The 26139-nt window shown below is 33.4% G+C and overlaps 6 protein-coding genes across 8 annotated transcripts; 5 read left to right on the top strand and 1 right to left on the bottom strand.

Moving 5' to 3' along the window:
• The first annotated feature begins 2772 nt into the window (after positions 1-2772).
• LOC117238683 (death-associated inhibitor of apoptosis 2-like) lies at positions 2773-3103 on the top strand. The gene is made up of 2 exons (XM_033503793.1): positions 2773-2794; positions 2913-3103. Exons 1-2 carry the CDS (start codon positions 2773-2775, stop codon positions 3101-3103), a joined length of 213 nt encoding a protein of 70 aa, XP_033359684.1.
• A 487-nt stretch (positions 3104-3590) lies between these two features.
• Positions 3591-6763, top strand: LOC117238676 (E3 ubiquitin-protein ligase XIAP-like). The gene is made up of 6 exons (XM_033503785.1): positions 3591-3737; positions 3812-4037; positions 4114-4312; positions 5288-6254; positions 6367-6454; positions 6573-6763. The coding sequence occupies exons 1-6, from the start codon at positions 3591-3593 to the stop codon at positions 6761-6763; spliced, it is 1818 nt and encodes a 605-aa protein (XP_033359676.1).
• A 5042-nt stretch (positions 6764-11805) lies between these two features.
• LOC117238667 (baculoviral IAP repeat-containing protein 7-like) lies at positions 11806-13890 on the top strand. Its single transcript, XM_033503771.1, has 4 exons — positions 11806-11885; positions 12180-12774; positions 13491-13581; positions 13700-13890. The coding sequence occupies exons 1-4, from the start codon at positions 11806-11808 to the stop codon at positions 13888-13890; spliced, it is 957 nt and encodes a 318-aa protein (XP_033359662.1).
• Positions 13891-15116: 1226 nt separating this feature from the next.
• LOC117240770 (uncharacterized protein C18orf63-like) lies at positions 15117-16379 on the top strand. Its single transcript, XM_033506811.1, has 5 exons — positions 15117-15352; positions 15448-15583; positions 15659-15833; positions 15913-16075; positions 16162-16379. The coding sequence occupies exons 1-5, from the start codon at positions 15189-15191 to the stop codon at positions 16262-16264; spliced, it is 741 nt and encodes a 246-aa protein (XP_033362702.1). The 5' UTR covers positions 15117-15188; the 3' UTR covers positions 16265-16379.
• A 1390-nt stretch (positions 16380-17769) lies between these two features.
• LOC117240744 lies at positions 17770-19637 on the bottom strand. Its single transcript, XM_033506784.1, has 6 exons — positions 19601-19637; positions 19219-19455; positions 18954-19142; positions 18312-18858; positions 17965-18238; positions 17770-17881 (listed from the first exon to the last, which is right to left on the bottom strand). Exons 1-6 carry the CDS (start codon positions 19635-19637, stop codon positions 17774-17776), a joined length of 1392 nt encoding a protein of 463 aa, XP_033362675.1. The 3' UTR covers positions 17770-17773.
• Positions 19638-20110: 473 nt separating this feature from the next.
• LOC117240752 (protein abrupt-like) lies at positions 20111-26005 on the top strand. Of its 3 annotated transcripts, XM_033506805.1 has the most exons (8): positions 20111-20310; positions 20785-20974; positions 21070-21252; positions 21446-21695; positions 22195-22810; positions 23859-23869; positions 24097-24450; positions 25445-26005. In XM_033506805.1, exons 2-8 carry the CDS (start codon positions 20786-20788, stop codon positions 25735-25737), a joined length of 1896 nt encoding a protein of 631 aa, XP_033362696.1. In that variant the 5' UTR covers positions 20111-20310; position 20785; the 3' UTR covers positions 25738-26005. The 3 variants fall into 3 exon arrangements, with proteins under 3 accessions (XP_033362696.1, XP_033362688.1, XP_033362682.1); XM_033506797.1 differs by lacking the exons at positions 22195-22810; positions 23859-23869 and having other exon boundaries at positions 20112-20310; positions 24118-24450; XM_033506791.1 differs by lacking the exons at positions 20111-20310; positions 23859-23869; positions 24097-24450; positions 25445-26005 and adding an exon at positions 20520-20538 and having other exon boundaries at positions 22195-23857.
• The last annotated feature ends 134 nt before the right edge of the window (positions 26006-26139 follow it).

The following is a 26139-nucleotide window of genomic DNA, read 5'->3' as shown; positions in this document are numbered from 1 at the left end:
GAAGCGTCAGGAATAGGGTTGGGGGCGTTCGATAAACCTTCAGGGGAATTGGCCATCGTTGTGGTATCACAAGGGTACGGTCTGCTAATACGAGAATGAACATTACCGACGCGACAATCAACAGCAGTGGCTGGGCACTTGCGATGCTGGTAACGTTGGTCTTAGACTCGATAACGAATCCACGGTCAACGGGGTGATAGATATACTTGCTCTAACTCAAACGTGTACTACTCACTGATCGTAAGGCGCTACTCCCTTCGTCGATCGGATCTCAAAAAAGAATGAATTCTCGTCGTGAGGATGCCACCGGGGAAAAGTATGATGAGATGTATCCAAGGACACAAGATCATCGGACTCGTCGAGTATAGCCCTCGTCCCGAAAGTAAGGAAAATTGACGTCTCTATCAATTGGTCAATTTGGGACAATTTGGGCTGCCTGCCCATTTGGAAAATCTTAATTACCGAAAAAACCCAGGTTTTGTACCGGGTCCTCAGGCTAACTGTACTCGTGCCGTGCAAGTGCCTCAACCTCTGGTATTCATTGTACGAAAGACCCGTTAAAATGTATTACTGTCAGGAACCTCTATGGTTATTTCTCTCAATGAGGGTCATACTTTCGCTCTATACCTTTGTTTGACGAAGCACCCGTCCCGTTGACCACAGCTACGTTCGGCGGCTGATGATCGCCTTGAGCCCAAGTTTATTATCCCAAACCGCGAACAAGTACCATTGGGCAAAATGACGACAAATTGTTTAATTACAACTGTAAGCTTTAATTACAATTTTTCGGATTTTCCCGAAGTTCCAGAGGGGAGGTTTCGGTGTCCTTTCATCTCCGACATATGATATAATATGTATGATGTAATATAACATAATGCTACAGCGTTTTACTATTCGCATCGCGAGAGAACTTTATCGCAAAATAAATTTATAAAATGTTACAAACGGTTGAATTTTCCTGCAGAAACCCTGTGTGAGTTGTTTCACATATTGAAGAACTGCGTACTTACTTGTAAAAATAATTTCATTATAATCCGGGATGACTAGTACCGGGGCAGGGTATACGCCACAAGGTGTAGGCTGTTTACGACAGCAATTGTCCTGCTAGCAAATATTATACCCATATCCATTTATTATACCCAGGAAGCGGATGTCGGATTAGGACTGTGGCCACTTGAACCGAAGTAATGGACGGATTAGGAGTTTCCGAATATTGCAAATCTGAAGCAGAACGTTATGGAAATTCCGGTAAGAATTGCAGGAAGACGATGTCGAACTAGAGATATTACGAAAACTCGATTAGAACATCTTAGCAGGCATCTATTGTCATTTTCTCTTTTATTATATCTGTTAATAATATATTGTAATTTTTTGTCGTTCTCTTTGACTCTCTAGACTGCGCAGCAGTTTTTACTGATATTTTAAACAACGTGTTAATATTGCCAAGTAAAAATGGATGAAATAAGAATTCCTTCAAAAGCGGCATAATTTTCGGAGGTGAGTGAATAAGAGATATACTTTCACGCTGTACCTAGGGAGCGTCCTTTATTTTACACAGTGCAGTACAGTTCAGTAAGGGGCGGAGCATCCGTGAAATTTGATTGGTCGACAACATGCCCACTCTGCACAGTGGATGCCTTGTAGTGCATTGGAGGAGTCTATTGGTGCCGGCTACTGTGGGTAGGGATAAGATTTGTAGCAAACAGGTAGTAGCTTCTCGGTACGTACAGGCAGCAAGATTCAGTATTAGACTGACGGTCGAAGAGTTTGTGTGGCTCGTTCGTACGATTGAGCAGTTTTAGTAAATCTAAAAATATAAAATATACGAGACTAAGATATTAAATATTTGTCAAGATTCCATTTGAAGAGTTGGAGTGCTGTTGAAGCGGAACGTCAACATCTGATATTCGTAAGTTTTGTCTGTAATATATTTCTGTTTGATCAATTGTACACGTACAATATTTCTTAAGTAATTTCCAATTAGTAGATATTTCAAATTCTTTTTCTTTTAAATAGGTTCGAAGGTGCATTAACGTGCAATAAAATGCTTAATGTTAATTACTACCAATACTTAATGGGACATGGACCAGAGTCCGTTCCTAGCGAAGACGATCATTCAACTTTGCCGGTTGATTCAATATCGGCGGATCAGTTTGCCGTAACATCGGGACCTTCGGCAAGGGTGATTGATTCAACATCAGTGGTACAGTCGACGGCATCAACGTCGCATATTTATTCATCGCAACAGATTTATTCAACTCCAATAGCTCATATATTGCCGCTGGTTCATCCAACGTCGCCGGATCGTCCAATGTCCCCGGTTCCATCCACGCCGCGTGTTATGGAATATTGTTTTGAAGAAGTAAGACCTTGGAGTTTTCGATTTTGGCCTGAATCTTCCATCGACCCTGCCAGTCTTGCAACTGCAGGATTTCACCATACCGATCAAATAGACACGGTTCACTGTTTTGAATGTCACTTGGTAAATCCCCAAGCAGACAGCGTTACTCCCATGCATATTCATGTGAGGCGTTCTCCAGAGTGCAGATTTATCCGCAATGAACATTGTGATAATGTACCAGGCCAGGAGTTATATGAAATTTCTGCAGAAGTAAGTACAAAAACTTAAACCCTGACCAATATATATAATTAACAATATGTATAATTAATAATTCCAATATATACTTATGTACATTATAATTATTTCAGGCACCAGTGGAAATTACAGATGAGAATCCTGAGAGATCCGATAATGATAATGATAGTAATGAAATGATTCTCCTTGAAAAACTTGGTAAGTAATAAAAATGAAAACATAGATTGATTACAAATTCGTTAATTTGTATGAAATCCGTATACATATAATAAATTTTATTATGTATTATATTTAAATATACTGTTTACTATTTTAGCTTCCCTGGAAGAAGAAAATCGGGCATTGAAAGATGCTCGTTCGTGTAAAGTTTGCATGAGACGAGAAGCTGTAATTACTTTTTTGCCATGTGGGCATTTAGCAACTTGCCAGTATTGTGCGCCTGCCTTTCGAAGGTGCATAATTTGCCGAAAACGGATTACAGCAATTAACCGTATAGTTTTGGCGTAATGCATGCACATGTGTAGATTAGCTTATTCATATCTCTCGAATAAATTATGTTTATAATTTTGTAAAAATGACATACACACATTAATATGTTTGGTATAATGTATCGTTAAACTAAGTGTATATGTCAGGAAATGATAAAATATTTTATTTTTAGTACTATTTCTATTAGAAACAAAATATTAAACTAGTCAAATACTTTTTTTGTCTATATTTTTGGCTTTTTTTGTATTTTAACTTTTTTTGTTACTTAGGTAACATTAATTTGTATTATGTATCTTATTTTATCTGAATATAGGTAACTTTTTCTGCATGTAACTAATTGTTCTTTGTTTTATTCCCCTTATTGTTAGTGAAATGAAATTGTATTACACACACGCGCGCGCGCGCGCACACGCACGCACACACGCACGCACACGCACACACGCGCGCACACACGCACACGCACGCATACGCGCACACACACGCACACGCACACGCACACGCTCATATGTGTGTAGCAAGTAGTCCATTGCAAATTATTCCAAATAGAGAGAAAGAATCTACAATTACACATTTTTTATCTGATATACTTATGAAATTACCTGCAGTTTGTGGTAAACGGCTACAGATATCCAAGGATACCCCATTTGATACAGTGAGTTACACAGAATATTTAATAATTTCTATTCAATAGTCGTAAATAAAATCTATTCTCCATTATATATACAGAAATCTTTAAATATAAAGTCAAGTAATGCATCACCAAAGGACAGAGGATTAAGTACACACCTTAAGGGAAAGGAGAATATCGTCTCACAATTAGAATCGTCTGATAAATATATAGATGGGTTGACAAAAGATGTAAATGCTGCTATATCATTAAGAACACGATTAACTAAAATTCATCAAATTCATCAAAAATTAAACAACAGGGATGTGAAAGAAAATCAAAGTGGTACTAAGATAATAATATACCTGTACAAATATACCTAAAAATTGTAATTACTTGAGTTATAAAATAAATTTCATAGGTATTCAATGTTTAAATACTATGCAAAATTCATGTATACAAAATGTGGAAAATAATTTGAACACAGTTAATACAGTTAATACATCCAGAAACCCAAATTTTACGGTATCAGAGGAAAGAACAATTTCTACATACTTTAAAATTCAAAACATGAATTCTTATGCTAAGACAAAAGGGGCATCTTACTCTCCCTTTTCTATGTAAAATATATTTTATCTTTCATTGTTTTTGCTTCACTTACAATCTTAAATTAGACATGTAATGTTTAGCAGTTATCCTTCTACAAAAATTATAACTACCTTGAAACAGAGATCGTATTGTCTTGTGAATAGAGTGTTTACTTAGGACGGTGGCCACCTAACAGAGGTATTGTACACATTAGGAATATTGCAAATCTGAAACAGAACGTTATAGAAATTCCGGTAAGAATTGCAGGAAGACGATGTCGAGCTAGAGATATTACGAAAACTCGATTAGAACATCTTAGCAAGCACCTATTGTCATTTTCTCTTTTATTATATCTGTTAATAATATATTGTAATTTTTTGTCGTTCTCTTTGACTCTCTAGACTGCGCAGCAGTTTTTACTGATATTTTAAACAACGTGTTAATATTGCCAAGTAAAAATGGATGAAATAAGAATTCCTTCAAAAGCGGCATAATTTTCGGAGGTGAGTGAATAAGAGATATACTTTCACGCTGTACCTAGCGAGCGTCCTTTCCTTTACACCGTAAGGGGCGGAGCATCGGTGAAATTTGATTGGTCGACAACATGCCCGCTCTGCACAGTGGATGCCTTATAGTGCATTGAAGGAGTATATTGCTGCCGGGTACTGTGGGTAGGGATAAGATTTGTAAAAAACAGGTAGTAACTTCCCGGTACATACCAGCAGCAAGATTCAGTATTAGACTGACGGTCGAAGAGTTTGTGTGGCTCGTTCGTACGATTGAGCAGTTTTAGTAAATCTAAAAATATAAAATATACGAGACTAAGATATTAAATATTTGTCAAGATTCCATTTGAAGAGTTGGGGTGCTGTTGAAGCGGAACGTCAACATCTGATATTCGTAAGTTTTGTCTGTAATATATTTCTGTTTGATCAATTGTACACGTACAATATTTCTTAAGTAATTTCCAATTAGTAGATATTTCAAATTCTTTTTCTTTTAAATAGGTTCGAAGGTGCATTAACGTGCAATAAAATGTCTACTATGAATTACTTCGAATACTTAATGAGATATGATGCAGAATCTCCTGTTGACCAAGATGATCATTCAACTTTGCCGGTTGATTTAATATCGGCGGATGAGTTTGCCGTACTATCGGGATCTTCAGCAAGTGTGATTGATTCAACATCACCGATACAGTCGACGGCATCAATGTCGCCGGTTCCATCCACTTCACATGGCATCGAAGAAAATAACGATGATTATCGTTATGAAGCAAGTAGACGTTGGAGTTTTCGAAGTTGCCCTAAAATTTCCGTTGACCCTGTCAGTCTTGCAGCTGCAGGATTCTATTATACTGGTGAAATAGATAGAGTGAGATGCTTTGAATGTCAAGTGATGGTAAATAACTGGTCAGTCGGTGATATTCCAATGCAGATTCACGAGATGTGTTCTCCAGAGTGCAGATTTATCCGCAATGAACATTGTGACAATGTACCAGTTGGAGTAGATCCTGATATAGTTCTACTGACAAAACGAAGAAATAGAAATATAACTTGTCGTTATGGTTTACAATATCATGAGTCATTTGATTTTAATGACCATCAATTTTTACGATATTTAAGGTGCCCAACGGCGTATGAACTTAGTCGTTTGGGACTACAAGAAGTTAAAAAAGCAGAAAATGTGGAATATGCTACTTACGAATCCAGATTAAATTCATTCGAATCATGGCCTACATATATGAAACAGACAAGTGAAGATTTAGCCGATGCGGGATTCTACTACACCAGAATAGATGATTTCACTACCTGTTACCATTGTGGGATTGGTATAGGAAATTGGAGACCAGAAGAAGTTCCATGGGAAGAGCATGCAATTTTGTCTCCCAGCTGTTGTTATTTATTAGCAGTACGAGGCTGGGAATATGTTAATAGCGTAATAGGACATAAGATATATGAAACTCCTGCAGAAGTAAGTACAAAAACTTAAACCCTGAACAATATATATAATTAACGATATATATAATTAACAACAAATAATTAATAATTCCAATATATACTTATGTACATTATAATTATTTCAGGCACCGATAGAAATTGCAGATGGGAATCCGGAGAGATCCAATAGTGAAAATGATAGTGAAAATGAAATGACCCTCCGAGAGAAAATTGGTAAGTAATTAAAATAAAAACATAGATTGATCACAAATTCGTTAATTTGTATGAAATCCGTATACATATAATCAATTTTATTATGTATTATATTTAAATATACTGTTTATTATTTTAGCTTCCCTGGAAGAAGAAAATCAGGCAATGAAAGATGCTCGTTCGTGTAAAGTTTGCATGGAACGGGAATCGACGATTTGTTTTTTACCTTGTGGGCATTTAGCAACTTGCCAGTATTGTTCACTTGCTTTCAAAAAATGCATAATTTGCGGAAATAATATTAAAGCCATTAGACGTATATTTTGGACATAATGCATGCACATGTGTAAATTAGCTTATTCATATCTCTCGAATAAATTATGTTTATAATTTTGTAAAAATGACATACACACATTAACATGTTTGGTATAATGTATCGTTAAACTAAGTGTATATGTCAGGAAATGATAAAATATTTTATTTTTAGTACTATTTCTGTTAGAAACAAAATATTAAACTAGTCAAATACTTTTTTTCTGTATATTTTTGGCTTTTTTTGTATTTTAACTTTTTTTGTTACTTAGGTAAACATTAATTTGTATTATGTATTTTATTTTATCTGAATAAAGTTATCTCCTTCCGCATCTAAGTAATTGTTCTTTGTTTTATTTCCCTTATTGTTAGTAAAATATATATATATATATGTATAAATTGTTACGTTTTGTCTGGCTCGTTTTGGTTGCGTTGCCGTTAATTTTTGAATTTAGACTAAATTGTAGTATTGTCTGTTATTTAATGCGATTTGAAATTAAACTCCACGTTTCGGCTAACCTGCTATGCGCCGGACTACTAGCACGGGGGAGGATTAAAGTCGGTGAAAATAAATGTTCGCTTAATCCTGCTATATTATTAGACAAATATTCTTCACAAAAATGTTTATTCGTATTCTAATTGGATATTGACAGAATAGTGGTTGAAATTTCGAATGCTCGGAGTTACAATCGTTCGCAATACGTTTCGCTCTTATTAATTACAAGATTTTAATTTCGATAGATTTTCGATAGTTACAAAGTGACAAATACAAACACGTCGATTTACAAGACTAACAAGAATTAGAAACTAATAAAAAAAAGAACTAAAAGCTAAAGAACTAAAGGACTAATGAACCTAAAAGCTGAGAGCAAAACTAAGAGCTAAAGGAATTAAGAGCTGAAAACTAAGGAACTGAAGAATTAAAAAACAAGGAATTGAGAAATTAAGAGCTAGAGGAATTAAGAATTAATCGCTATGAACAAGAAATTACTTGCCAGGAAATGGGAACTGATCGCCAAGAACCAAGGAGTTAATCACCCAAAACTGAGGAATTAACTACTCTAAAACTAAGGAATTATTACCGCTTCTTCTATGCCGCTACGCTTATTTATATTTAGATCTACCGTGGAGGGGTTGTCATATGACGGGTTATTCCGTAGGGGTTGCGAGGTTCGAATTTGGTTTATATACAAATTGTTAAAATTTATTTAAATTTCAAATTGGAACGCTCACTCGCGCTATTGGTAGTTTTAGCCTACGTTGCGGCGCATGCGCAGCGCGGGACGTGACAATATATATATATATATATATATATATATATGTCGAAGATGAAAGGAAAACCGGAGCCTTCCCTTTGCAATTTTGAGGAAGCCTTCTAATGCTTTAGTCTAAATTTTATCATAACTGTAATTAAGCAATTGTCATTTGTAATTGTTTGATACTTGTGAAAGCGAAAGTGGGCTCGAGGTGACAACTGGTCGCCGAACGTAGCCACGGTCACGAGATAAACGTTTTGCCTGACGAAGGTGTGGATCGGTTGTATCGTTCTCTCTAGAAATCACATAGAATTGTACTTTAGAGATGTCGATATAATGGGACACACGTTGTATTAGGAATCAATCTCCAGACAGAAACCGCCTAGCAACGACGATTGGAACCTTCTCGATGCCTCCAGCGAGCATATAACAAACAAATGCAGTCGTATAGCGAAAAAGATTTTCATCAGATATTCATTCGTGTGATCGCCTTGGAAAGTGATACATCGAGCAATTTACCGAGTGTCTCAGCAATCGTATTTTTGTATTTAAAATTATTCTACGCATAGTAAAGAGTTATCCCGTTGACCGTGGATTCGTTTGAACCCCGGAACATTGTTAATAGCGTTAATTAAATTCATTATTCCTAAAACCTATCAATCGTTAATCTCATTATTCGTTCCTCTTATTGTTCGTTAAACTTATTATTCTTTAATCTAATTATTAGTTAAACTTATCGTTTGTTAATCTTATCATTTATTAAAATCATTATTCGTAATATTTTGTAAAATCTTGTTTATTCGCGTAAATATATTCTCTGTTTCGTAAAACAATGGCTAACTCAAACGAAGAATCATTACGCGCCTTAAATTCTGATGATAACCCGACGTATATATATATTTCAACTCATAAAAATCATAGCTTACTTTTTCTTTTATTTATACTTTCATTGTTTATGCTTTGCGTTCAATCTTCTTTATTTAAAAGTAGCTGCTGCAGGAAAAAGATCAAAGACAAAAGCATTTAACACTGAAGGAGAAACTATCAAAGGCTAAATCTGATAAAGATAGCAGCTCATATGCACTGGTATACACGCACTTATGTTCCTAAATTCCGTATGATTAAGTTAAAATTACATATAATTATTAAATAAGATCAAAACAATATTGTGCAGACAATGGTAAAAATGAATCAGTTGGATCAAATGTAGAATAGTGAATTAAGTACGTGGGAGAAAATATTTATATCGTCTTTCGGGGAAAAAAATGCGAATCGAATGAAAAGCGAGATTTTCGAACTGTAGAAATGAAAAAGAATGTAAATGTTGCAAACGAAAACGGAGAAAGCTGTTATATAGAATTATTCTATTATTGCATAGAAAATCATTGAAAAATGTTCAGAGTAATCTTTATATATTAATTTATAATAGAACCTTGAATTTTTCGATATACGACACTTTTATTCGCAAGTTGTTTTCTTGAATGTTATAGTTTTTCAGATGCCGTTTAAAGCTGTTATTGCATTGGTTTGGGTTTTGAAATTCAATCGATTCATACAGATTAGTTTTATATGCTGTGTATTTCACCACCTTGTACAGCCATTTACAACACACGGGATACTTAGACGAAGAGGACGTGACGGACGGGGAAAAGAAGAAGAGGATCTCAAGGACCTGCACCAACGCTGGATGTAGGAACCAACATGACATTTATCTCAACAAAAGCCAGTTTAGATTTCCAGCTCAGAATATTTGGTGTCTAAGACGCATCGAATGCAAGATGCTAGAGAAAAATAAAGAAAAATTAGAAAACCAAGCGAAATGAGAATAAACGGATACCGTAGACACGCCGCTACATTCTACACGAATATAAACAGCTGCTAGAAAATTGCATTATGAAAATGACGGACTCACTTTAGCAATTTCAGAATTGTTAGTAACAAAACATAGACATATCGTCAATTTTAATGGTTTTACATCGTCGATACTTCTTTTGGCATTTGTTGCCAGACGAGAACGTTTCAATCGTTATTTTTCAAGATATTACTGCTTTTCAAGCTTAGTATATTGCGTTTTGCCCGAATATCTTTATTCTTCGTTTTTACTATCATCTAGTGCATACGCAATTAACACTTTTAATGCGAAACGATGGTATATTGTTGCAAGGAACATTTGCGAAAATGATTATATATATGTCGGAGAAGCGTCAGGAATAGGGTTGGGGGCGTTCATTAAACCTTCAGGGGAATTGGCCATCGTTGTGGTATCACAAGGGTACGGTCTGCTAATACGAGAATGAACATTACCGACGCGACAATCAACAGCAGTGGCTGGGCACTTGCGATGCTGGTAACGTTGGTCTTAGACTCGATAACGAATCCACGGTCAACGGGGTGATAGATATACTTGCTCTAACTCAAACGTGTACTACTCACTGATCGTAAGGCGCTACTCCCTTCGTCGATCAGATCTCAAAAAAGAATGAATTCTCGTCGTGAGGATGCCACCGGGGAAAATTATGATGGGATGTATCCAAGGACACAAGATCATCGGACTCGTCGAGTATAGCGCTCGTCCCGAAAGTAAGGAAAATTGACGTCTCTATCAATTGGTCAATTTGGGACAATTTGGGCTGCCTGCCCATTTGGAAAATCTTAATTACCGAAAAAATCCAGGTTTTGTACCGGGTCCTCAGGCTAACTGTACTCGTGCCGTGCAAGTGCCTCAACCTCTGGTATTCATTGTACGAAAGACCCGTTAAAATGTTTTACTGTCAGGATCCTCTATGGTTATTTCTCTCAATGAGGGTCATACTTTCGCTCTATACCTTTGTTTGACGAAGCACCCGTCCCGTTGACCACAGCTACGTTCGGCGGCTGATGATCGCCTTGAGCCCAAGTTTATTATCCCAAACCGCGAACAAGTACCATTGGGCAAAATGACGACAAATTGTTTAATTACAACTGTAAGCTTTAATTACAATTTTACGGATTTTTCCGAAGTTCCAGAGGGGAGGTTTCGGTGTCCTTTCATCTCCGACATATGATATAATATGTATGATGTAATATAACATAATGCTACAGCGTTTTACTATTCGCATCGCGAGAGAACTTTATCGCAAAATAAATTTATAAAATGTTACAAACGGTTGAATTTTTCTGCAGAAACCCTGTGTGAGTTGTTTCACATATTGAAGAACTGCGTACTTGTAAAAATAATTTCATTATAATCCGGGATGACTAGTACCGGGGCAGGGTATACGCCACAAGGTGTAGGCTGTTTACGACAGCAATTGTCCTGCTAGCAAATATTATACCCATATCCATTTATTATACCCAGGAAGCGGATGTCGGATTAGGACTGTGGCCACTTGAACCGAAGTAATGGACGGATTAGGAGTTTCCGAATATTGCAAATCTGAAGCAGAACGTTATGGAAATTCCGGTAAGAATTGCAGAAAGACGATGTCGAGCTAGAGATATTACGAAAACTCGATTAGAACATTTTAGCAAGCATCTATTGTCATTTTCTCTTTTATTATATCTGTTAATAATATATTGTAATTTTTTGTCGTTCTCTTTGACTCTCTAGACTGCGCAGCAGTTTTTACTGATATTTTCAACAACGTGTTAATATTGCCAAGTAAAAATGGATGAAATAAGAATTCCTTCAAAAGCGGCATAATTTTCGGAGGTGAGTGAATAAGAGATATACTTTCACGCTGTACCTAGGGAGCGTCCTTTATTTTACACAGTGCAGTACAGTTCAGTAAGGGGCGGAGCATCGGTGAAATTTGATTGGTCGACAACATGCCCACTCTGCACAGTGGATGCCTTGGAGTATATTGCTACTGGGTACTGTGGGTAGGGATAAGATTTCTAGAAAGCAGGTAGTAGCTTCTCGGTACATACTACCAGCAAGGTTCAGTATTACACTGATGGTCGAAGAGTTTGTGCGGCTCGTTTGTACGATTGGGCAGTTTTAGTAAATCTAAAAATATAAAATATACAGGAAGATATTAAATATTTGTCAAGAATTGGAGAGCTGTTGAAGCGGAACGTGAACATCTGATATTCGTAAGTTTTGTCTGTTATATATTTCTGTTTGATCAATTGTACACGTACAATATTTCTTAAGTAATTTCCAATTAGTAGATATTTCAAATTCTTTTTCTTTTAAATAGGTTCGAAGGTGCATTAACGTGCAATAAAATGCTTAATGTTAATTACTACCAATACTTAATGGGACATGGACCAGAGTCCGTTCCTAGCGAAGACGATCATTCAACTTTGCCGGTTGATTCAATATCGGCGGATCAGTTTGCCGTAACATCGGGACCTTCGGCAAGGGTGATTGATTCAACATCAGTGGTACAGTCGACGGCATCAACGTCGCATATTTATTCATTGCAACAGATTTATTCAACTCCAATAGCTCATATATTGCCGCTGGTTCATCCAACGTCGCCGGATCGTCCAATGTCCCCGGTTCCATCCACGCCGCGTGTTATGGAATATTGTTTTGAAGAAGTAAGACCTTGGAGTTTTCGATTTTGGCCTGAATCTTCCATCGATCCTGCCAGTCTTGCAACTGCAGGATTTCACCATACCGATCAAATAGATACGGTTCACTGTTTTGAATGTCACTTGGTAAATCCCCAAGCAGACGGCGTTACTCCCATGCATATTCATGTGAGGCGTTCTCCAGAGTGCAGATTTATCCGCAATGAACATTGTGATAATGTACCAGGCCAGGAGTTATATGAAATTTCTGCAGAAGTAAGTACAAAAACTTAAACCCTGAACAATATATATGTCGGAGATGAAGGAACACCGGAGCCTTTAGAATTTTGGATAATCCCGCAACATTGTAACCTAGAGTCTACTATAGCTGTAATTGAACAATTGTAGTTATTCAACCCGATTGTAATTATTCGAGAATTGTGATAATGAGCTTGGGCTCGAGGCGACAGTCAGTCGCCGAACGTAGCCGCGGTCACGGGATGAACGCTTTGTCTAACAAAGGTATGGAGCAATTCTATAGCTCTCCTTAAAAGAAATATTCGTGGCGACACGCGACAGTAAACATTCCAACGGTTTCTGTCCCGTGGCTCTCCACACGCAGACCCTATTCTTCGAGTAAGATGATTGCCAGATGTCGATGCGTCTCCGCAGTACATGTTCGGCTATCAGTGATTATTCTCCGACTTAGACTTTGTGAGTACGTTCTGTTGTCATCCCGTTGACCGCGGATTCGTTATCGAGCCCGAGAGCATCGTCACTAGTGTCGCGAGTGCCGTGATCAATTGTTAAGACTGTAATAATTCTATCGTTGTAATAAACTACGCCTGTGTGTACCGTATCAATGGCTAATCCTCGAGAAGATTCATTTGACGCCCACAACCCCATTTCCAATGCCGATCCGACATATATAATTAACAATGTGTATAATTAATAATTCCAATATATACTTATGTACATTATAATTATTTCAGGCACCGATAGAAATTGCAGATGAGAATGGATCTCCGGAGAGTTCCAATAGTGAAAATGATAGTAATGAAATGACCCTCCAAGAAAGAATTGGTAAGTAATTAAAATAAAAACATAGATTGATCACAAATTCGTTAATTTGTATGAAATCCGTATACATATAATCAATTTTATTATGTATTATATTTAAATATACTGTTTATTATTTTAGCTTCCCTGGAAGAAGAAAATCGGGCATTGAAAGATGCTCGTTCGTGTAAAGTTTGCATGAGACGAGAAGCTGTAATTACTTTTTTGCCATGTGGGCATTTAGCAACTTGCCAGTATTGTGCGCCTGCCTTTCGAAGGTGCATAATTTGCCGAAAACGGATTAAAGTAATTAACCGTATAGTTTTGGAGTAATGCATGCACATGTGTAGATTAGCTTATTCATATCTCTCGAATAAATTATGTTTATAATTTTGTAAAAGTGACATACACACATTAATATGTTTGGTATAATGTATCGTTAAGCTAAGTGTATATGTCAGGAAATGATAAAATATTTTATTTTTAGTACTATTTCTATTAGAAACAATATATTAAACTAGTCAAATACTTTTTTCTCTATTTTTTGGCTTTTTTTGTATTTTAACTTTTTTTGTTACTTAGGTAACATTAATTTGTATTATGTATCTTATTTTATCTGAATATATGTAACTTTTTCTGCATCTAATTGTTCTTTGTTTTATTCCCCTTATTGTTAGTGAAATGAAATTGTATTATATATATACACACACACACACACACACACATTACTAGTTACCTATTCAAATACTACACTATGCATAGTGTTGAAATTTGAATTACGCGGCGTTTATTTCAAATGGCTTGAAGTTATGAATATACAATATATTTGAACATTACTGAACCGTTGTGTTACATATGAATCTGGCCTAATATTTAGCGATATCAATATGCAATTTAGAAGCGAAATTTGAAATCACGTTCACATACCTGAAATGTCAAATACATCTATATATTGGTCAAAAATTCGATGCGAGTACTATAGCAAGGAGTGAATAATTCAAGGAGTGAATTCAAATTACAGGAAATACGCTATTGGAAATCTTTTAGTTTAGTCGTTAAAAATCACGATAAATTAAAAGGTTTTCATTCAGCCATGCGAGGTTATTAAAAAATGTTTTGTTTTCTAATTGAAAATTTCAAGCAGATCTCTATAAAAGAAGCTATGCTTACATCTTAATATGTAGTTATCTCGAATTTTTCGCGCACTTTATTGAACAAAGCGGTTCAGCGATCCGTACCAATATATATAATATAAACTCCTCAGTAACCGCTAAATAAGATAATATATTGATAATAGAAAAAGAGTCGTCTTTTTACTTAAGAAGATTTTAAATTTGTTTTAAATATAAAAAGTTTAGATATCTCACATACAAGCTTAATTTTGAGATAATTGAGAATAAAGCTTCTTCACAAAAATCATATTTAAAGTTTTAGTACAACTTTTGAAATTTTAAATGCTGAAATGTTAAAATCATATTTAAAGTATTAGTACAACTTTTGAAATTTTAAATGTAAATTGTTAAATTTTAAATTTTAAATATTTATTCGAAAATACGTTTTCGAAAAATTGTGAGTGTAAATTGGATCTACAAGAACATAAAATAATTAAGAATAGCAAGCAATTATATATAATGGATGCTTGTAATCTTATGAATAAGAAAAAAGAACAATCGGTTCTGTACGCTTCATTTCCGGAAATGAGTAACCTATGTTGTGCAATTTGCGAAATTGATTTTCTTGAAGTTCATGATGCATCGGCGAAATCAAATTTTCATTGGCAAACAATTAAGTGCCGGTAAGTCAAGGGCAAATTCTGCGAATCAAAAATTTTGTATTATATAATATTATCTTAATAATGATCTTTATATTTTACTAACAATAAAATTTTAGATTACTTATTCATTTAATATCTGACGTTATTGCTTCACCAGTAATGGGTACAGAAAGATATATATTTGTTATAACGCATAAACAATTTTCTCAAAATGGTAGATTGGAACAAATTTTAAGAAATTTTAAACTAGTGGTATGTTCAAGACACAAATCTTTATTCGCTCTAAATATATTATTTCAATAATAAACTGGTTTTTATTCCTGTCAGTATCAAGGATCGAGACCAGTTACTACAGAAGTTTATAAAAGTTGTCTTAGGTATACCATGCAAACTAAGATAGCTCCTTTGTGGAATAAAGTTGATGATTATTTTGTTCGAGGACAAAATTTTTATAACTTTATAGAAGGAACTAGAGCATTAAAATTAGATGTACTTATAGAGGGTAATAAAAAATCTAATTTTGTTCTTCGTCTAACTAATATTAAAAAGTGTGAAATATATTAACATTAAAAAGTTTTTAGATAGAAAAATGTGTTTGCAACTTCATGCGGAAATACTTAAAATTCCATATATAAAACTTGAAGACTATCTTTCACCGTCTATTATATCACATTTTTTAGCAGACCCTAAAGGATACGTCGATTTATCTCGTTATAATCTTCCATTTGTATATGTATTACCAAGGTAACAATAATTTATTTCATTTATTGGAATATATATGGGATATACATGTATATTTGGTTTAAAATAAAATTTTTTCATTTTTGTAGTACAAAGAAAGGCAAACTATTATCTGTGTCTAAAGAACTTCCAGCAAAATGTGCTTTTAAAGATTATGACCAATTACGTAGACACTGGAAAAATATGGTATAAATGACAATACCTATGTTTATTCATCTTGCAATTTACTTTCAAATATATCTTTGTATAACGTTTTAGTATGGATATTATTTACCTAAAAATAAAGGTGGAATTTTATTTTATGAAATTAAATTTTTGATTTCCAAATCCAAGGTTTTTACATATCCTCATATGTGTGTAGCAAGTAGTCCATTAGAAATTATTCCAAATAGAGAGAAAGAATCTACAATTACACAGTTTTTATCTGATATACTTATGAAATTACCTGCAGTTTGTGGTAAACGGCTACAGATATCCAAGGATACCCCATTTGATACAGTGAGTTACACAGAATATTTAATAATTTCTATTCAATAGTCGTAAATAAAATCTATTCTCCATTATATATACAGAAATCTTTAAATATAAAGTCAAGTAATGCATCACCAAAGGACAGAGGATTAAGTACACACCTTAAGGGAAAGGAGAATATCGTCTCACAATTAGAATCGTCTGATAAATATATAGATGGGTTGACAAAAGATGTAAATGCTGCTATATCATTAAGAACACGATTAACTAAAATTCATCAAATTCATCAAAAATTAAACAACAGGGATGTGAAAGAAAATCAAAGTGGTACTAAGATAATAATATACCTGTACAAATATACCTAAAAATTGTAATTACTTGAGTTATAAAATAAATTTCATAGGTATTCAATGTTTAAATACTATGCAAAATTCATGTATACAAAATGTGGAAAATAATTTGAACACAGTTAATACAGTTAATACATCGAGAAACCCAAATTTTACGGTATCAGAGGAAAGAACAATTTCTACATACTTTAAAATTCAAAACATGAATTCTTATGCTAAGACAAAAGGGGTATCTTACTCTCCATTTTCTATGTAAAATATATTTTATCTTTCATTGTTTATGCTTCACTTATAATCTTCCCTTTTTAAAAATAGCTACCGCAGAAAAAAGATCAAAGACAAAAACATTTAACACTGAAGGAGAAACTATCAAAGGCTAAATCTGATAAAGATAGCAGCTCATCTGCACTGGTATACACGCACTTATGTTCCTAAATTCCGTATGATTAAGTTAAAATTACATATAATTATTAAATAAGATCAAAACAATATTGTGCAGACAATGGTAAAAATGAATCAGTTGGATCAAATGAAGAATAGTGAATTGAGTGATTGGCTAAAAGAGCGTTCAATTCCACATAATTCTAAAGGAAAGAAAAGTGTACTTATTAATAAAGTATTATCGCACATCAGGAATACAACAATTTTACAGCCATTCCGTATGTAAATGTATCTTTATAAGCAAAAATAGAAATGTATCATATGTGTTCTTAAGGGTACTAAGTTAGTATAAAAAATAATACTAATATGCTATAACATAACATATTATATTTTTACATTTATACATTAAAGCAGCTTTAGTATATAACAAATAAAATGATAATATGTAATTAGATATAATTAATAAAAGGTAATAAATTCGTTTTGTATCACAGATTTTTTATGATCTGTTTATCACTTCTAATATAGCTTTTCTGTCAGCTTCATTTTTTATACCAATTTCAATTAAATCTTCATTAGTTAAAGTCATAAACAAATCAATGTCAACCTGAAATAAATGTACAATATTAATTTATAATAAAATTTTATACATATATATATATATAACACATAATTTAATAATATATTTACTTCTTGTTCGAGAAATATAGGCACGTATTGACCTAATCCGTAATGTTTTAATAAAACGAACATTTTTGCTTCTTCTGAATTTAAAATCATTCCTCTTGGAGGTGTCTTGTAACGTGGTGGTGTTGGTGTATTTTCCCCAAATACATTTTCATCATTCATATTTGGAGGAATATTTTGTTGGCGCAATGGACTAAATTCAGGCACATATTCAAGAGTAGTATCAAGATCTTCTTTGTATTGAATATTTAAATCTTGTGGCCGAATGGACTGTAATCTTTGCAAACAATACAGTTAAATTAAAGTATCATATTTATTTTCTACATAATGTAGAGCAATAACTAATATACCTCTGCAAAGGTAGTTCGCTTACATTCTTTCCACTTTTCGAACAAGTTAGCATTATTTCATCTTCATTTACAAATAACTGTTTATCTTTTGTTTCATCTTTTATATTGAAATTAATTTCCTCATTATGTTTATTTTGTGTAAAATATATATTTGGAGATGTAGGTAACAGTTCGTTCAGATTGCAAGTCAAAGTGGGTGAAATTAAACTAGTCTGAACGCTTTCTGAATGATTTGTCTCTAAACTTAATGCACAAGGTTTTGAAAGCTTATTTGGATCTTTTATGACATTGTTGTTACAGTTGACATTATTGCGCATTGTAGTATCAAATGTAACTAACGGTATCTTATGAACATTTAAAGGAGACTTATTACTATTATTTTCATTTACTAGTTTGGAAAGACTTAAACAGTCCTTATTATCTGGTTCATTTTCTATAAGAATGTTATCCGAGTTATCATTCCAATAATCTTCTGTGTCAAAATATTTTGCCAAATTTTTTATTTCTGGTACTATCGACTGCTTCATCGTACTATAAGTATAGTCATCTATTTGAAAATTAATGGTAAAACTGAATAAAAACTCTACCAGCAATATTATGCATCGTTATCGTATCAATTTTAAACAAAATGTAATATCTTACTACTTTTTGAAACATTAAATCCTAATTCTATTAATCTAAAAAATAAATTTTTATCATTTTTCATAGCTGCAATGCAAAGTGGTGTAACATCATCATTTAGAGAATTCAATAGTGCTGATGGGCATGCTTCATATATAGTTTCAAACATATCTTTATTTATTGCAGCTGCCAATCCAAAAACAGACATGCCTACAAACGAACAGAAATAAGGAATTTACTGATATAACAATATTATATTTTTTCACACAATACATTAATTGTTTACCTAAATCAGTTGATTCATTCACATTAGCATTTTTTTGTAAAAGATATTTAACCATTTTAATGTTTCTATTGCGTATTGCTAGCATTAATGGTGTCCAACCAAATTTATTTTTTCTATCAATAATATGACAGCAATCATGTTTTCGAAAAATTTCTTTTGTGATATCAATACAACCATTTGCTGCACTAATGTGTAATAAATTTTCTCCGTAACTGTTCACCTTATTCAACGTGTATTCTGAAAATCGAAAACTAAATGTCGAAATTTGTCTTTCTTAATTAATTGTATGAAACTAAAGAAAATAGCATAATAGCATTAAATATTCATGAGGATAAATTATTGCATAATATGTAGTTATATAATTATACACATAATTTAATACCCCCTTTTTGTAACGCTTTTATGACTTCCCACTCCATAGTTTTTTTCGAATAAAAATTTCCTCTTTTATGATAACTTGTTTGTAATTTGATCTTCCGTAACTATTATTGATACTATTATATATTACCCGATTCTTAATTTACGCCAATTTGTACAAAAACACAGTATTTAACAATATATCTTTAACATATTATTGTATTCATTTATCAAATTAAACATTGAAAGTGACCTACAAATATGGTTTTATATTTTGTTTGATTTGTTTGTAAGTTCCTGTACTTGAATGTATTGTCTACTATGAATTAGATAATTCAATTATATAATATAAAAATAGTTTTAAATGAAATAACAAAAGTGCTTGTATTTAAAAATTGTATTACAATCGAAAGTCTGTTTCATTTGTCTGCGATGTTGTTTCATTTTTTATCATTTTCGCCAAAACTCTTTTAGTTTTGTCCCAAAACAAAAGTGTCTTTTTTACTAGTAATATGGTGGCAGCACGGTCTCATAAAATGTGACGTGCATGATAATTTCTGACAGTATTTGAATTTCATTTTTCAAATCATATGTCTATTCGGCTCAAAAAGCCAATTATTTCATAAAATTACAAAGCACCACAGTCATTCTTGTTCCTATAACCTGTGAGCAACGAATTAAACGTGGTTTGTTGTAATATAACGTGCAATTTACAGCGATAAACTTTTACCGAATGTGAGTTATTCTTTGTTATGTACATTTCCAAAGTTTAGTTTTTTTTGTTTCTAATCAAAATAAAAGGAATTCGGTCCGCATTATCAATTTGTAATTGCATGATTTTGTCTAAAATTTCAATCATTTTTTCGCGGTGTAAGTTTTTGCTAGGTTAACTTTCAGACGACGCCGAGATTATATTTTTCGGGGTGGGGGCACTAATTAAGAGAATGTGGTTGGGGGAGATGAGTACGTATCGTTACCGTTAGTGGTCAATTTTCCCGAATCTTTATTAACTTTGGATCTACACGTTGTACTTTCAATTAAATGCGCGTATGTTGAATTCTCCTTTACTTTTTCTATAAAAAACCACGGTTTAGTCAATTTCATTATAGCAATATGGAAACACTGATTTCCTGTCACTGTATCATAAATTCTTTCATATACAATATCATTTACAAGTTTTGTTCGAATCATATATAATTTATTGTTTAGAATGGGAAGCAGTGGTCAATTGTATAGCCTGTCTTGGGGAGAGTTTAGTTCATCACTTGCTTCTGCGGTACAATTATTAAGAGGTCATGGAGATCTGGTTGATGTTACATTAGCCGCTGGTGGACGCAGTTTCCCTGCACATAAAGTTGTTCTTTGTGCAGCTAGTCCTTTTTTATTGGATTTATTAAAGGTTCTAATATTATTAGTACATTGAACGTTTTATAGAATGTCATCTATAACTTTGAAATATTATAATTTGCTTTTAAATTTATTTTCCATAAACAGAGCACACCATGTCAACATCCAGTAGTTATGTTAGCTGGTATAGGAGCAGATGATTTGGAATCATTGTTGGAGTTTGTGTATCGTGGTGAAGTGAGCGTAGAACCTTCTCAATTACCCTCACTCCTTCAAGCTGCTCATTGTCTTTGTATTCATGGATTAACACCTCCTACTATATTGACTGAGGTATGTGTTATAATCAAAATATAATAATATAATAATAGTATTTTATTGAAGTATTCATATCGTATAATTTTTATATTATATAATTATCAATTTTTATATATTTGTCTATGTTTTAATTAAGTATATATTTATTAATCGATAGTAATTCTTATGCATTTATGTAAAAGGATGATTCATATCTTTATTCATTTAGAATGGGGAAGAGGTGCCTGTATCAGCAATACCAACAGCAAATGAAACTTTATCAAAAGAAAGCATTAGTCCATATTTTCCATTGAAACGAAGAAAGAAAAGAAGAAAGTCATCTTCATCTTCTGGAAAATGGCCACGTAATGCCAATACTGCTGATAATGAAAATAGGACTATAGATGGAAGTGATAATAGCCGTTCAGCTAATTATGAGCATAAAGATGAAGATAATACAGAACATGGTGATGATACAGGTAAGAAATATTTAGCTTTTTATATTGCAATGTATTTTGTAATTATTGTATTTCTTAAACTTATTGAAAATATATATTTAAATTCTCATTTTGTATTTAATATTCACTTAGAATAATAAGAAATATCATTTTATTACTATATATTTTACACAGTTTTCTTTTTCTCATCACATTGAACTGAGTTGATCATTATATTATTGTGTATATTTAATGATCAGTTTAGTGGCAAATTTTAACAAGAATGGATATGCGATATTTACTTGTGTTCTGTGTCCGGTATATTATTTTCATTATTTATTAATGTATTTTTGGAGTATGATCCATAAATGTTTAAAGCTTCTTTTAAGCTTTTCTATATTAGAACGGACACAAGCACAACCATCAATCGGGTTGAACTGCGTCTAATCAATCATGTCACATGTTATAACGATTCAAAAATTTCAGATACAAAAATCAGTTCAGCCCTGCATGGTAATATTGTGTTTGTGTCTGTTAACAGCAAACGATCGGTTGGAATATTCGAATCACCGAAGTTGTCACTCGCCACGTGCTCAAGAAGCGCAGCCAATGTCGACAGAAAATTCTCAGACAGGAACACATCAGGATCAAATATCGGACAATGAATCGCACCTTCACACTTTAATGCCAATGCAGCCATATTCTCCACTACATATACCGCAATTTCCTGGTCCCTTAAATATGGGCTTTCCTCCTGGTATACCACTCCCACTAGTTACTCAGGGTACAACTGCTGGAACAGCGTCTTGTGGGCTGACAGGCAATATGAATTTGTCTAAAATACGTGGTGCATCCGACTGTCCAGGCGTTTGTCCATTATGTGGTGCTACGTTACGGCAAGCGAGAAATTTACGTAGACACCTATTATCCTCTTGCAAATATCGATTTAGTAGTAATCCGGTTCAGAGTTCCCCAGCTGATACAATGATGATAGAAGTAAAGCCTGAAGTCGAGTTATCGAGTTACAATGAGCAGTCAATGACGTATGGAACTGATAGTGGAAGTAGTACCTGTGAGCAAATAATTTGTAAGCCCAGCCCACTTCCTTCGCCAACATCACAGGGACCGAATGTTGTTTCCCCTCGAAGCAATGTTCCGTCTCCAACTATCGCTAGATGAATGTACAGAAAGAAATTGGAAGCGAAGATATAATGCGAACAGGATGTTTCCACTCTGTTATTGTGATTTAGGAACTGTTCTGTTTCTTGTCGCTAATTCGTCTTATAACGTATGTTACAAATTTACTTTAAGCAAGCGTATTCTTTTTTTACTTATCGCTTTAATGTACTTATGCGAATTTATGTTCAAACTATTGTTTGCGTTGTTTAAGGAAAGAAATAATGAATTGATATCGTTTTGTAAAATTCATCAGAATGAATTGATTGTTATATTATACGAATAATTTATTTCATACTCTTATTTTATTATTTTTTTATCGAATCTTTCTTGTTACGATTGGTACGAAATTAACTTGAAACAGGACGTTTAAAACGAAGTTAAAGTATGCAAAAATCTTCCACGTTAGTAAGTAAGAACAGTATCTTTAGGGTTAATGGGAATAGTCGATGAAAAATTATGCCTAGTGAAAGCGGTGGTATAAGAATATTGCAAAATACTTCTAAATTTTCGATATCCTTCAAATATTCACTCACGCAATAACTATGTGTGATCAGTTTTATATAAACTTATTGAATTACAAATCTATCTTCGAAGCTTATTTTTCTCATTTCTTTTGCCAATAAAATATCAAATTAATATTTTAACATATGCGCAAGTAGAATTCGGATTTCTGTTGTTGTACGTATGTGTTTGAAAAGAAGTGGTGTCAATAATCAAACACAGTATCAATAATAATATTGAGGTTTAAACGAAATCTCACTTTTATTCACTTTTATAATAAGGACATTAATGAACAGAAATTCTGGTTTCTACTTAAATAATTTATATATGTGTACATTTTTTATCTTTTTAAAATATTGGCATGCGTTTTATTTAGAATATCAGAATCGATTATTAGGTATAAAAAAACTCGACAACATGAATTATACTTAACTAATAAATAACGGACTCATTTGACAGGATAGCAAAGGGTTATTTTATCATAGACTGTATACTTTTAAATAAAAGAATCTCTACAGGTCATAGTCTTTCGAGCTGTTTTTGCAAATATTTTCTGTACATGGCCTTTTTGTACGTACTGTACGTAATTATTTATTTATGACTATTAACCCATTTTTATGGAATCGCAATATGATCGTCTTAGCGGTAAATAAAACAAATGATCAGAACAATAAACATACAGATTAATATCCAGGATATAAACTTGTTTAATTACTGCCTATTGTTATGGTGATCTTTTTCAGGTGTCTTTGAATGTGTATAGATTTGACGGAATTAATTTTAGGAGATGGATTGTCCAAAGCACGAAGCATGTCAGATCAGCCGGCGTCGTGTCCACTTTGCGGGGCGATTTTGCGTCAATCACGAAATTTAAGAAGGCATTTAGAACTTCTACACTTTGGATTCGGTAGCAATAACAAATCAGGTGTCCACATGAGACACCGGAGGGCCGATAGAAATAGCGATCTTGTACGATCGACGCTTGCATCTATTTGTCCACCCCATATAACAAGAACGGATTACTCAAGAGTTGTAGAGAATACCGATTTGTCGACGTTAACGTCTTTATCCATTGCTTCGACAGCCAATTCCAGCGCATCGAATGCCAGCCTTGCAGGTGAATGCTTAGCAGCTTGAGATAGAAAAGAGGAGGAACGATTGATACAATTACTTTCGATAGTTGATCACATAAGGGATAATAACAGCTACTTTGCAAGTAAATTGAAGGAAATAATGGAATACGGGAACAAAGCAGCATGAGGTTAAGAATGTTAAGAGGAAGACAGAAAGTAATATTGTATCGATCTTCCTATGGTGTCAAGTTTCCTGTAACTGTAGAATGTTTTCTTACGATTAATTTACTTGTATGTATAGTAGGGTAAAGCGTACAACCTCTGTATATTTCAATTTATTTGTCATTATGTGTTGAGAGATTGTAAGTTATTTTTTAGTTATTATATTGTAAATGTAATTGAACAAGAAACAAAATACAAGTATTTATGTTAAAAATGTTGTTAATTATTTTGTTTCATTTCTTTTATAATACTATGTTTACTTAAAATGATTGTTATGTATAACGTACTACTACATCATTAAATGCATATATTAAGTAACATTTATAAAGCTAATACATAATTTACATAATGAAAGAAACATTATTCTTAAATATGTAAATCTTATTTCAATTTTTTTATATTAAGTTACGAATAATGAAGAAGCATGCCGTAGCTGGTAGAAGCGAAGGATTTTAATTAAACACTAAGATGGTTTATAATATAAAAATTTCATGAGAATGTAATTCAAATTTAATTCAAATTTTAATTAATTTGTCTTTTGATCTTTCTTAAATCGCAAAGATTCCACGATAATATATGTACGTATTTATAATATACCGTAATGATAGAAAAATTGTGAAATCGTGAAATGTGTTTAGAAAATAAGCTTTCTACAATTGTATATTATCAATCAATGGAATACAACTTCCAGAAAAAGATGTACGGTTTCGGTTTCTTGTTTTTTCTGTTCGAAGTATGTTTCGTATGAATTATATAAATGTAAAATCATCAAGCGACATATAAGAAAAACTGATATTCTTATGTTTTTGTAAACAGGAGGTTTGATGGGATCAGGTGTACTGGGAAGCGGTGATCAAAGTGCTAACTCTACTCTGGTCTCGGTGTCAAGCTCAAGCACAGCTTGTATTGCCTCTGCCAATAATGGAATTTACTCATCAGACGGTAGTGCCAGTATGCTAAATTGCTTATTACCATCGTTACCATCTTTGCCTTCTCTATCATCTCCGCACGACGTGTTTCGACACGGTGAAATGTTGCGAGTTGGTATTGCGTATCACGATTCCTCGAGGCAACATCCGAAGCAATCACAGCGCACTGATGTCACTTAACTTTCTTCAACGTACAGTGTTCTTTCGCCTTAAATATCAATTCGAATTAGAAGTTATCTTATTATCGCAAAGCTGACTATGTCAAATCTCGTCGCGTTTCAGTAATGAAGGATATATTAAAAATTGTACAAGTACTTAATGTGAGAAATGTAAAGAACGAAGGAAAACTTGGAAACTCCGTGCTTCGCTGTTATACATTTTTTGCTGTTGCTTTAGAATTTTGTAAATTATTATATTTTACAGCGATATACGGAAGATTAAAATTGTACGACACGTGAGTCGCAGAACTGTATCAATGTATCTTTGAAAGTTTAGTACGCGATGTTATTTATTTAAGAAATAAAACTTACAGTCGATATTGAATTTTGTTAAATTTTTACAACGAATGTTTATATTCGATGG

The sequence above is a fragment of the Bombus vosnesenskii genome, unplaced genomic scaffold, assembly GCF_011952255.1.
Source record: "Bombus vosnesenskii isolate JDL3184/JDL3185 unplaced genomic scaffold, Bvos_JDL3184-5_v1.1 scf7180000013264, whole genome shotgun sequence".
Lineage (NCBI taxonomy): Eukaryota > Metazoa > Arthropoda > Insecta > Hymenoptera > Apidae > Bombus > Bombus vosnesenskii.
This window is presented reverse-complemented; position numbering and strand designations above follow the sequence as displayed.